Here is a 14,074-nt window from a genome sequence, read left to right as displayed (position 1 = left end):
TTTTCATGACGACTGTAGTTGGGTCTTCAAGAGAAAATATTAGAATGGAAAGTGATCAAAGAGAAAAGGAGACCATTTATCTTTCAAAATAATATCGGATTGTGATTTTCTCTCATAACCTTATAATGTGGAAAAACTGAAAATGACACTGAGAGAATCCATTTCTAGTCATTTCATATAACCAGAGAGAGTCAATGGCCAAAACCAAATCCAAGTCCAACAACTAAATTGAACATAAAAGCAGGAAACAACTTGCTAAAGAAATGACATGATCATTCTTGAAGAGGCAAGCTATGCCAACATGTTGAACTTGAAAAAGTAAAATTAATGGGAAGTCCATAATTAAGACGATGAACAAGTTATTTTAGCTAACCACTTGTTGGACCTAAGATAAGGAGATATACTTTGTAAAGAACCTTGAGATACACCACCCCAAAAGCTAGCTCAAAGAGTGGGAGTGTCCAAGACCTTATAAAGGTTAGATTAGTTGTCCACACAATCAATGTGGGACTATATATCTCAACACGCCCCCTCACGCAAGAGCCCTTTGGGCTAGAAGCGTGGAATTGCACAGGCCCAATTTTTGGTTTACCATTTTGTGCTTTTTTATTTTAATTCCACTTGAAAGTGGGGGGTCGTGAGGATCGAACTTGTGACCTTATAGTCACTCAAGCTTGGATACCATGTAAAGAACCTTGGGATACACCACCCCAAAAGCTAGCTCTGATCCATACTCTGTAAGTGAAATAGAGGCTCTTCTTATGGCTCAAGAAGAACGTCTGGAAAAACACAGAAAAACTGATGTTGGCCTGATGCAAGCCAATCTGGCGCAAATGAATGTTAGAAAGTCTTATGGATCACATGCTGGGAGGTATCCTTCACACTTCAACAGAGAAGGTCGCTTCAATAATTTTAGAGGCAGATATGGAGGGAGAACACACAATCTGCAGCATAGTGGAAGACCTCAATGCCAGCTATGTGGCAAACCTGGCCATACAACATGGGAATGCTACAACAGGTTCAATCAGGGATTTCCAAATCCTTTCAACAGCAGGTCAGAACGTGGTGAATCTTCACTTCCAAACTTGCAAGCAAATGTTGCAATCATTGGAAACAGTCCATCTGCTCATCAAGATGACAGCACCTCTGAATTCTATTCAGTCTTTGATCCAACGTGGTATCCTGATTCAGGAGCTTCGAACCACTTCACTCCTGATGCATCAAACTTGTTGTCAAAGACTACATACAAAGGTTCAGATACAGTTCAAATAGGTAATGGATTAGGTATGAAAATTCAGCATGTTGGTAATTCAATTTTACAATCCTCTTCCAATTCTTTATCCTTTTCTTTACCTAATCTGCTCCATGTACCTGGTCTTTCGAAGAACCTCCTAAGTGTATCACAATTTGCCAGGGATAATCATGTTTTCTTTGAATTCCATGCTAATAATTGTTTTGTGAAATCTCAGGCTACCAAGGAGATTGTTCTCCAAGGAAAGCTTAAAGATGGTCTTTATGCCTTTGATGGAGCAAATTCAATAAAGTCTTTCAAGCACTCAGCTTATCAAGTGCAAACTGCAGATCAGTCCATACACAATAAATGTCATTCTGATTCTGGTTCTGTATTAGAACTATGGCATAGCAGATTAGGCCACTCTTCCTTTTCAACTGTAAAATCTGTACTTTCTCATTGTAAATTCCATTCAATAATACAAAACCACCTTTGTGTTGTGCATGTTGTATGGGAAAAATGCATCAGCTCCCTTTTACTACCTCTAACACTGTCTATCACACACCACTCGAATTGGTTTATACAGATATTTGGGGTCCAGCTCCCATAGATAGCACAAATGGCTCCAAATACTATATATGCTTTGTTGATGCCTTTAGCAAATATACATGGCTATATCCTATGAAGTCCAGATCATAAGTGCACTCTATATTTCCTCATTTCAAAACAATGGCAGAAGTTCAACTCAATACAAAACTGAAATGCTTGCAGACTGATAATGCCAAAAAGTATCTTGCTCTCAAACCTTTTCTTCAAACCCATGGAGTTGTTCATCGACTCACATATCCCTATATCCACCAACAAAATGGCACCCCTCAAAGAAAGCATCGCCACATTGTTGAAATGGGATTATCCATGTTAGCAGCCTCTCATTTGCCACAGAAATATTGGGAGGATGCCTTCATTTCTGCCTCTGTCATAATAAATCTCCTACCTTCCTCCAGTCTTCAAAATAAATCTCCATGTAAGGTTCTGTTTAATAAGGAACCAGATTACTTCTTCCTAAGAATTTTTGGTTGTAGGTGTTATCCATATCTAAGACCATACAATTCCCATAAAATGGACTATAGGTCTGCACCAAGTACCTTTTTAGGCTATAATCCTTCATACAAAGGATATAAATGCCTTACACCATCAGGTAAAGTCATTTACTCACGTCATGTGTTGTTTGATGAACAACAGTTTCCATTTAATCATCCACCTTTATCCACTGTACCTTCCACAGTACCTACTTCCTCTATATCTACTCACATGTCAGTTCCTTGTATTCCCACTGTTGCACCTCTAATGTCTTCGAATATCGCACATGTTGAACTATCTACTAATTCTATTTCCAATGATACTATATCAGCTACTGTACCAGCTATTCACACTTTTTCAACTACTGCACCTGTTACTGACCTTAATTGCAAGTCCCCATGTGCCTCACCTATTGCATCAACTACATCTCCTCCAGTCCTTGCAGCTTCACCTAGTGCATCTACTGCCTCTCCTCCAGTAGCTAATAGACAGGGGTTTTCAAACCAAAATTATTTTCTGCTTCCCTTGAACCCACAACTGTAACTCAAGCAATGGAAGATCCCAATTGGCTTCATGCTATGCAAGATGAATATGATGCTCTCATCAGGAACAAGACTTGGGATCTTGTATCTCTTCCTTCTGGTAGAAAACCTATAGGATGCAAATGGGTTTTTAGGATAAAGTACAATCTAGATGGTTCTATACTCAAATACAAAGCAAGGCTAGTTGCTAAAGGGTTCCACCAACGATAGTCCATTTTACATGGTTCTTTACATGGTATCAGAGCTTGAGGTTCGATCCTCACCGCCCCCCACTTTAAAGTGGAAGCACAAAAAGATAAACCAAAGATTGAGCCTGTTGCATAATCCACGCTTCAAGCCAAGATGGCTCTTGCGTGAGGAGGCGTGTTGAGATATATAGGCCCACATTGGTTGAAGAGCAACTAATGTGGGAGTTTATAAGACCTTCGGCACTCCCACCCTTTGAGCTAGCTTTTAGGATAGTGTATCCTAAGGTTCTTTACATACTTCACTTAAAAATGATATGTAGATATAATTGCCATTGACCACTTAGTTTACGCGAGCTCAGTCATCTCCCAAGAAAAAATAAAAGGGCAATTTAGCTGCATTTATTTCAGATTTTGGTTTTCAAAAGAGCTATTGTCTATACATGAATATTTTGTATTTATGGAGATTTTTGCTAATTCCATGAATTGAACCGACCACAGCAGCCACTGAAATAAGGAAGCACAGGCAGCTTAAAAGTTGGAGCATACACCACTTCAATGAAAGTCTTCTTATGTGTTTCTGGGCAATGTGCATTTGTATAGGAAAGAATACAACTAGAGGCCAGAACCCAATTGCTCCAAGCAGGGAAAGAATCTCATTGAAAAATGGCAAAGCCATGGCCAAAATTGTGGCCAATATCACAAATATCGTCCTCCAAATTAGCCTAAACAAGTTGAACCTGACTGTTACACTGCCCATCTTGATTGGATATTCCTTGTTTATGAAATCTGACTGTGGCCACGCCATGTTAGCACCCATTTCAACTATACGAAAGAATGGTTGGCCCAATACCTGTAACAAAATATTGAATTCTCACATATATTAGACATCAAACTTCAACCAAAATATACAAGAACAATGTTAGTATTAACTTTTAAATTTAAAAAATAATGATCAAACCTGATATGCTCCAATCATGTGGATTAGAATGCATACGTTCCCCAGAGAGACCAACCAGAAGGGCTCATAAAATCCAGTGAAGATGTTCCCTGGTGTGTTATCGCCAAAAGCAGCATAGCCAAGGCTACTACATACCAGGAAAACTATTGTCATTGCTGTGACCCCAATCACGTTAGCCATTTTCATCTGTTTATTTTCTGGTGGATATGATTTTAATGTGTCCTATACAAAGTATGGAATAATCAGATTCACTGTAACAACACATAATTCCAATTTGCTATAGTAGTTGCATCTCTTTATTTGCTTTTGATTTCTTAAAATAGTGATCATAATAAGTAATAGTTGTGTGTTTTACCATTATATCATAAATAACGGTAGCATAAGTGCAAGCAAGTGCTATGTTTCCCATTGAACTGAAAACCCTCCAAATTTTATCTTCTTGAGATAGTCCTGGCCCCACTTTGGTTCCCGTTATGCTGGTTGCAGCTCCTTTTCCTGCCATGCCCAAAATGCCTATGTAATTATACACAAGCTTTTGAAAACTGGACAGGTCATTGAACCAGTAAAAGAACTAATTTACAGTTTAATAGTTCAACAATAGTGTGTAATACACAATTGGAAGTAAACAGTCTAACCTACTTCACCATTCTTATATAAGGAATCAATGTGCAGCTGGGTCTCGGTCCTAGAAAAGTATGTGGGGGTTGGATATCTTCTTCACTACTAAAATGCTTGCACCTCTAATATGATTAAAAAAAATACTTAACCCTGTTAAACTTTTTGATTTAAATTGATACACTTGTCCATGTCATTGGATTGCTTATACAAATTCAATGTGCTTAAAGAAAGTGTGTGCGTTGTTTCCTTTGGGAAAATTAATGTGGGTGGTGCAGTAGTGTGTTACTCTTTCATGAATTTGATGGACTACTTAGCTTACAGAAAACCAAAAAATAAAAAATGAAAAGAAAAGTTAGATGTAGTGAACCTAAGTCTTACAGTGTATAACTTAGTTTCTAATTTGAACTCTATACAAGATTCTTAGAATCATAACCCCCAATTAGACATTTAAAATAGCCTAAATAAAATGATTTTAAAGGAAGAGAAAGTAACAAGCACAGTAACTAGATTGATGCGTTGCTGTCATTTTAGGACATTTATATGCGGTTTTGAACTTCTTGTGGTGTTACAGGATTAGTAAGAGTGATAAAATTTTCTAGCCACAATTTTTAAAATATTAAACGCTTACATAAAGGCCAAACTACAACTTAATACAATTATTCAATTCAATTTTTAAATTCACACAAATTTACCAAAAGAAAATGACACCACAAATTTGATATTTATATAATGGTACATATATATCATTACCCAGGATAAAAAGCTGAGGATAAGGTTTTGGATTTTTGTGGTTTCTCGTAGGTCCAATATAAATGTGCATCAACCCAAAAAAAAAAAAAAATTGTACCGTATACGAGTTATATTAGCTGGTCATATAATGAAATTTCATTGCATGTATCTCATTACTCATTTAACCCCGTACTAGAGACAACCCGCTAATATACTGGACAGAAGTCCATTGTAGTGATTATTGAAACATTTTTAATGAATTAATGGCAGAAAATACCTGAGACCACGACCGAGAGAGTAAGCCCACTTGCAATGAGTACATAACCAAAAGAGGTGATAGCAGCAACGGTTGAAAGCCATGTTAGCTCGTGAAAGTTTGGGATCTGGGACAAGAAAATTTGCAAGATCCCAAAACCGATCATGTAGGGATTATTAGAAAACTTGCAATAAGCTTCATGTCCTCTTCTGTGGTAGCAAACTGCTTTCTTTATTGCTCTGCCACAATACATTCATCATCATCATAAACCACAAAACATAAAAGATTAAATTAATCCGTATTTGGAAATTATTCATTATTTCTATATTTTAAAAGTTTATAATTGGCTTTCTGGAGTTCTAAAAATTTTTAATTACATTTTTATCATTAAAACCATCATTACCGTTAAAACAGATGCTTTTCCTGTAAGAATTTAATTGTAAATTTTAAAATTATAAGAGTCAAGTTACATACTTTTAAAATATAGAAACCTAATTAAAAATTTGCAAATAGTATAAGATCTGCATATTGATTTAAAGAAGAAAAAAATTAGACTCGATCATATAATTTTCATATTATGATAAAGCTTTAGTCGTAATTCAACTATTGATGTAGTAACTTACACCAAGCTTGCGGATGAAGTTATTGTGTATCCCACCGTGATCCCAGCGAGCTTCCCATATTGGACCAATCCACAAAGCACATACATTGTTCCACCTATTATCAAATAGCAATATGGAACTAATTGAATTGAATAGGCCAGATATATATGCAGATGAATAACTTGGGAGAGTTGCTACCATTTCCTGTGTCTTTTTTTTTTATCGGTATATTTATTATTCGTCAAGTATTTTATTGAGCATTAATTCCCACAAAAAATATTTATTTCCCAGCCAATCACTAGCAATACTTGGACAAAAAAAATCCTTTTGAGTACCCGAATAAGTAGATAATGTAAATGTAGAAGCTCTTATCTTTTGTTTTAGCGTACCATAGTCGTGTAAAATATTTCACGTAAATAATATTGTTTTAGTTATTATTTAGTTTTTATTTAGTCATTTATTGTTGTATTGGGCCAAGCCCATTGTTGTATTGGGCCAAGCCCATTAGGTTAAAAGTAGGTCAAATATTCTCTATAAATAGAGAACCCTTTGTACATATTATTTACAATTCTATAATATATTAGAATACCCTTTTTCAAGTTGGTATCAGAGCTCTCGATCTGAGGGCTTTGCTTCCGCACATATTATCTTCTTTTTTAACAAAACCCTAATTTCTTTGCCTCTTGCCGCCATTAGCCGCCACCGGAAAATTTTTCCGGGGACCTTTTGGACCAAGGGGACCATTGTTGACCTTATTTTTCCTCCGATCTATCATTCTACGCAGTGTTCCTCCGCCACAAACGACCGAAACACCTCCGATCGCCTCCAATCAGATCTGTCTTCACCGTTTGGACCACTTTCCGGCGACTTTTCAACCGCGACCACCCACAGACAGGTGTGCGCTCACCGGACGACCACACCAGAAAAATCTCAGTCGGCGAAGCCCATCCACGCGCTCTCACGCGCCGCCCCTTTCCCGGCGAGTGAATCCCACGCGCAGCTCCTTTCTCCGGCGCGTGGAGGTGCGTGCGGCCGTGTTTTTGGACCGGACCACCACCATTCTTCTCGTCTTCTGTCTGGATCTATAATTATTTTTCTGATCAGAGGTCATTTGATATTCTGTTTGGTTGATTTTATCGCTGGTTGTTAACTTTTTTTGTTAAAGAATGGCTGAGCATGATAGTTCTTCGATCTTATCTGGTAAGAGCACACGTTCTATATCTCTTCTTGCTTCTTGCACTGATTTTAAAACCTCATGGATTTTGGATTCTGGTGCAACTGATCATATGACTTGTCGTACTGAGTTATTTTGTTCTTATCATCCTACTGTTGGTAGTTATACTATATCCGTAGCTGATGGATCCCATAAATCAGTTATTGGTTCTGGTAACATTCAAATTCAACCTTCCTTGTTTCTTAAAAATGTTCTTTATGTTCCTCAGCTTTCTACTAATCTTATCTCCACTCAAAAACTTACAACTGATTTGAATTGTTCTATCACATTTTTTCCTTCTCATTGTCTTATTCAGGATCTTACCACGAAGAAGACAATTGGAGTTGCTAATGAACAGGATGGGTTGTATCATCTCCTTCCAGACCATGCTAGCAAAAATCAGTTATTAATGACACGTCATCCTTCTACTGCAGAGTCTATGATTTGGCTCCATCACAAGCGTCTCGGGCATCCACCATTTAGTCTTTTGAAGTCTATGTTCCCCTCTCTGTTTCTCAATAAGTCGGTTGAGACCTTTCATTGTGATGTTTGTGAATTTGCAAAACACCATCGAGTGTCATTTCCTTCTAGCACTATTAAAAGCAGAGAACATTTTTCTCTTATCCATTCTGATGTTTGGGGCCCTTCTAAAGTGCACAGTGTTTCAGGTGCTAGGTGGTTTGTTTCTTTTATTGACGATTGTACTCGGATAACATGGATATACTTGATGAAAGACAAGTCTGAAGTACCAGAGATATTTATTCGGTTTCATCACATGGTTGAGACTCAGTTTGGTAAGGGTATTAAAAGACTCAGATCTGATAATGGTACTGAGTACGTCAATCAACGCCTGTCACAATTCATTTCAGACAGAGGTATGATTCATGAGCTCACATGTGTTGATACCCCTCAACAAAACGGGGTTGCTGAAAGGAAAAATCGTCACCTTCTTGAAGTTGCTAGAGCACTACTTTTTCAGACATCTGTTCCTAGTTCTTATTGGGGAGAAGCAGTATTAGCTGCAACTTTTTTGATCAACCGTTTACCTTCACGGGTCCTTAACAATATCAGTCCTATTCATTCCATGACTTCCTTCTTTCCTTCTGTTCCCATATTGCAGAGCCTTCCACCAAGAGTGTTTGGATGTGTTGCCTTTGTCCATGTTCATAAACAACATCGGAGTAAGTTGGATCCTAGGGCTCTTAAGTGTGTCTTCCTTGGTTATAACCCTTATAAAAAAGGGTACAAGTGTTATCATCCACCAAGTCGGAAATTTTTTGTTTCTATGGATGTCACCTTTCAAGAATCTGAATCTTATTTCCTGGGTCCTCATCGTCAGGGGGAGAATAGTTCTTCAGAAGACTCGTCCCCTTCCTTCTTTGAGTCTGGATCAATCTTCTCTCTTCCTAGTGTGTCTGCTCCTGGTGTGTCAGAACCTTCAAATACACCTGAGATACAACCCATACTGTCTCACCAGCAACCTCAATCGTCTGAACCACTGGTAAGTCCTGAATCTCCTATTTCTTCTGAATCTCCTGTTTCTGATTCTAATATTATTTCCTCTCATGATTTGTCTATTTCTTCTGATATCTCTAATGACTTACCCATTGCTTCTACTTCTGATGACTTACCTATTGCTCTTAGAAAAGGAAAAAAATCTTGTCACAAGAAAACTTGTTCCTCCTGTCCCTCTTGTACTCAATACCCTATCTCCCACTTTGTTTCCTCTGCTAATCTTTTTGTGCAGCACAAAAGCTTTGTTTCAGCACTAGATTCTATTGCAATCCCAAAATCAGTACATGAAGCCTTGAAAGATAGGAATTGGGCTCAAGCCATACAAGAGGAGATGAATGCTTTGGAGAAAAATAAAACATGGGAGGTTATTGATAGACCCAACGGAAAGAAAGCAGTAGGGTGCAGATGGGTTTATACCCTGAAATATAATTCTGATGGCACTCTTGAGAGATATGAGGCTCGATTAGTGGCCAAAGGTTACACTCAAACCTATGGCATTGATTATGAAGAAACCTTTGCTCCAGTTGCAAAGATGAATACGGTGAGAATCTTGTTGTCCCTTGCTGCCCATTACAATTGGGATATAAATCAATTTGATGTGAAAAATGCTTTCCTCAATGGTGAGTTAGAAGAAGAAGTCTACATGGAAATCCCGCCTGGTTTTGATTCTGTGAAGGGGGAAAATAAAGTTTGTAGATTAAAAAAGGCCTTGTATGGATTGAAGCAGTCACCTCGTGCTTGGTTTGGAAGATTTACTAAGGTTATGATGACCTTAGGATACAGACAGAGCCAAGGAGATCACACTCTTTTCTTCAAGCACTCCCAAAATGGGAAGCTTACTGTGCTCCTTGTATATGTTGATGATATTATTATCACAGGTGATGATTTTGTGGAGAGACAGATTCTGCAAACACGGCTTGCCTCTGAGTTTGAAATCAAAGACCTTGGGAAACTGAGATATTTCCTAGGGATAGAAGTAGCTCATTCAAGCAAAGGAATTTTTATCAGCCAGAGGAAATATGTTCTTGATCTTCTCAAAGAAGCAGGAAAGCTCGGGTGTAAACCCTCTAATACTCCTATTGAGCAGAATCACAAGATGGGCTATGAAGAAGAGAGTCCTCCAGTTGATAAAGGACAATATCAACGGCTAGTTGGGAAATTGATATATCTGGCCCATACTAGACCAGACCTAGCTTATGCTGTTAGTGTTGTCAGTCAGTTTATGCACGATCCAAAAGAAAAACACATGCAGGCAGTAGAGAGAATTCTTCAGTATCTTAAAGGTACTCCTGGTAAAGGATTGTTATCCCGACGTGATGGCAATCTATCTTTAGAAGTCTACACAGATGCTGATTATGCTGGATCCGTGACTGACCGTCGTTCTACCACTGGTTATTGCATGTTTCTTTGCGGTAACTTGGTGACATGGAGAAGTAAGAAACAAGATGTGGTTGCCAGATCAAGTGCAGAAGCTGAATTTCGAGCTATGGCTCAAGGCATTTGTGAGTTACTGTGGCTGAAAATTGTTCTTGATGATCTCAAAATAAAATGTGAGGGACCTATGAAGCTGCTATGTGATAATAAGTCCGCTATTTGTATAGCTCATAATCCAGTTCAACATGATCGGACTAAACATATTGAGGTTGACCGCCATTTCATCAAAGAGAAACTTGATAGCGGGTTGATTACCACTCCATACATTCCCACTGGGCGTCAATTGGCTGATCTATTAACAAAGGGGCTTCCTTCAGACAGATTTCAAGAACTTACTAGCAAGCTGGGAATGATAAATATTTATTCCTCAGCTTGAGGGGGAGTGTTGTAAATAATATTGATTTAGTTATTATTTAGTTTTTATTTAGTCATTTATTGTTGTATTGGGCCAAGCCCTTTGTTGTATTGGGCCAAGCCCATTAGGTTAAAAGTAGGTCAAATATTCTCTATAAATAGAGAACCCTTTGTACATATTATTTACCATTCTATAATATATTAGAATACCCTTTTTCAAGTCACTCATTCATAAAAATATCATCGTCATAAAATGGAGAAAATGAAAAGATCGTTTTTATTGCTGAAAGTTGATTTATGAATTTTGAATTCCATGACTCTAATTATCCATTTGAGGCGAGTGAGTTTTTCCATATATTCTCACAACCCAGGCCGGGAAAGGGCCCACACGAATATAAAACTAATTCCGAATCAAGCCTAATTCCAAAAGGTCCTTCTCTTCAGGATTCGAAACTCTTCTCTTTTATCTATCATGAGACTTATATTATCACCTTGAAGTCTTGAACCAACTCTCAGGATATTGAATAATTATGATTGTTTGTTCACATGACATGATGGTGTTTAAACAAAAGAGATGAAAAGATTAAATTCTGTAAATTACCTAAATAAGCCTTCACAGCTTGGACGTAAGTGTAATTCCTCTTGCCATTGATTGGGTCTGGATATCTGTAGCAATCAGCTACAAGACTGTAAGTGAACATGGATATGGATGCAAAGGCCACCATACTGCCTATACCAGCTATCCATCCTAGCTGGGCCATTGCCCATGCCAGAGCCAGCACCCCTGCCCCAATCACCACTGTTATTATGTGAGTCGTAGCCGTCCACACATTCCCTGTAAACAAACAACCAATATATGTTCAGCTCAACTTAACTATTGTGGTTTTTAACTTTTGATTGTTCATGCAAAGAAAGTTCATTGTCTGGCCACACCATGTAATTGAACCCAACATACTCGGAACTTCAACCCTTTTTTTTTTTATACACTTTAACCTTTTTTATTTCAACAAGTTCAAGATAAAAAGAAGGTTAATAATCTCTCTAACTATTTATAATAAAAAATAATCAGTAAAAAAAATTATTATTTATCTGATTGTTAGAAGTAGTTTAAAAGTCAATACAAATATTTAAAAAAATTTACCCATTAAATCAGATTTAAAAATCTTATGATCTAATAAGCAAATTATCAATAACACACAACTCTTTATTTATTTAGGTACATACAGGAGCCAAAGCCCCAAAACAAAGAAGAAAAACAGAAAAAAAAAACTAAGAACTAAACAGCAGCGACAGGAACAAGATCTGTAAAAGCAGAGCTATCTCCAGGGTCCCATATATCTGCTTCAATGATATATACTAAATTTTTATTATTATTTATCAATATCATAAAAATTTTAGTTATACGTTTGACTTCACCATGTACCGTTCTGTTTGTACTTTCCTTACGAGTCGCAAACCATTTATTTCCTAAATTCTCAAAATTATTAAATAAACACAATCAATAAATGCTTGATAATTATCGCAAATAAAATATTTATAAATATCGGAATAATTTCCTTCGGTATTTTTCAACTAAAATATGGATAAGGTTGCCAATATTCATGACACAAGAGTTACATCCGGTTGCACTTGTCAAACCTTATTAAAAGGACAGATTCGAGCAATTATCAAACCTTATTAAAACGACAGCTCCCAAAAAAAAAACTTTATTACCAAGGCTCAAATTCGAGACCTGGGCTCAGACAGACTCTTATCATCTTTGCCAAGGGTGATTCGTGAGTTATTAATAAAGAAAAGAAGAAAAAAACTAATATCTTCACTTTTTTTTTTTTTTCTCAATAAAATTATTGTTTTGGCAATTCCAATCTTCGATATTCCAGAGCCAATAAGAATTCATATTGAATATTGATGGAGAAGCTAGGTTGCTGAATGAAACGGAGAAAGATCACTGCCGTCGTAGCATAATTATTGTACGCCTTTTTCGTCACTTTTAAGGTTTTAATCACAATAAAAAATAGAGATATTTAAAACATTGAAAAGTTGGTCATAAAACTCTTGAAGACAAGAATCTGAGACGAGAATAAAAAATGAAAAGAAATTGCGCGAGAGAGAGAGAGAGAGCGAGAAAACGAACCAGTTCTTTTGATTCGGCCATCATCGTCGGGTTCCGCTTCCGTAAGAGACTTGGTGTTATCCATTTAGATCCCCTTCTCTGTCAACTATCAACTCACTGAAGGTATCTTCACACCAATTTAATATATAGCAAAATTCGCGGTTGTTTTCTTTTCTTTTCTTTTTTTCACTTTGCTAGAGTTGCAGATCTTGAATTTTTATGGGGGAAAAAACGATGCACTTCTGAATTCGCCAGTATATTAAGTGGAACTGATCATATCCAACACGGCTTAATATAGAAGAAACTTATTATTTTATGGGTTTAATGATTGTGTTTTTAAAATACAGGTATGTCATTTTAATTAAGAAAATTATATAAGTAATAAAAATTATACGAGAAGAAAGTTTTTTAATTTAAATTTTAAATAAAATATTAATTTGTATTTTTTTCTTACTTGAAACAATTTTAAATTTTTTTTTTTTTAAAATTTCTCTTATTTTATTTATTTTTTGTGTTTTAATGTTTCGGTCTTGCATATATATTATAAGATAAGATATTCTTTCTACCAAATATTTTTACTATCACTTTAGTACAATTATATTATTTATTTTGTAGAGTACATTAAATTTTTTTCTTTTCTCTCTTTTTTATAAATTTTTAGAAATTATCGGCTAAAAAATGGAATTCAACATTAATTAGAATGATAATAAATTAATAATAGAAATATTTGATAGTAAAAATATTCTAACTCATATATTATTTTAGCAAAGTTATATTTACTTTCGTTTTAGTTTACTATTCTTACTACTTGATTAATTATTTTAAATTGATTCAATAATAACTAATTAAATAATAAGAATAATCCTCACCAAAAAAAAATATATAATAAGAATAATAACTTTAAAAAAATATTAATGTTCGGTCATAGAAAACCGTAGAATTATACCGTAAGGTATGCGCTCAGAGATATCCTATACACAGATATCTTGGTTGACTTATGGTCAATATCTCAATCACTGCGCATAAGCAATAGAATTATAGCCAAGATATGAGTGTGTGCACAGTGTTGGCAGTAGTACTAAATGAGTTAAGTGTGTGTACCTAGGAGTCTTTAGCCTTTTATTTATAAGGATTACCTCTTGAGTTTGGACTGTGTAGATCTCCTAGTTGATGTAGGACTTGATCTCTTATTTATAAGGATAAGAATTTTATCTTTATTATCTTTATCATCTTATACTGTT

General features: G+C 36.2%; 1 protein-coding gene across 1 annotated transcript; it reads right to left on the bottom strand.

Moving 5' to 3' along the window:
• Nucleotides 1–3,429: 3,429 nt before the first annotated feature.
• Nucleotides 3,430–13,078, bottom strand: LOC133315636 (amino acid permease 8-like). Its single transcript, XM_061517303.1, has 7 exons — nt 12,855–13,078; nt 11,322–11,555; nt 6,226–6,319; nt 5,624–5,841; nt 4,355–4,494; nt 4,000–4,221; nt 3,430–3,891 (listed from the first exon to the last, which is right to left on the bottom strand). Exons 1-7 carry the CDS (start codon nt 12,916–12,918, stop codon nt 3,469–3,471), a joined length of 1,395 nt encoding a protein of 464 aa, XP_061373287.1. The 5' UTR covers nt 12,919–13,078; the 3' UTR covers nt 3,430–3,468.
• Nucleotides 13,079–14,074: the final 996 nt, after the last annotated feature.

This window comes from Gastrolobium bilobum, unplaced genomic scaffold (assembly GCF_033153095.1).
Source record: "Gastrolobium bilobum isolate Gb01-03AN ecotype WA unplaced genomic scaffold, APGP_CSIRO_Gbil_v1 utg4030, whole genome shotgun sequence".
NCBI classification, from domain to species: Eukaryota; Viridiplantae; Streptophyta; class Magnoliopsida; order Fabales; family Fabaceae; genus Gastrolobium; species Gastrolobium bilobum.
This window is presented reverse-complemented; position numbering and strand designations above follow the sequence as displayed.

Bases quoted from the DNA above. Each gene is read 5' to 3' on its own strand.
- LOC133315636 (XM_061517303.1), bottom strand. From the start codon at position 12,918: ATGGATAACACCAAGTCTCTTACGGAAGCGGAACCCGACGATGATGGC. The intron at 11,556-12,854 runs GTTCGTTTTCTC...GTTTGTTTACAG, and splicing joins TGGCCGAATCAAAAGAACTG to GGAATGTGTGGACGGCTACG. The intron at 6,320-11,321 runs GTAATTTACAGA...ATTTGATAATAG, and splicing joins AGCTGTGAAGGCTTATTTAG to GTGGAACAATGTATGTGCTT.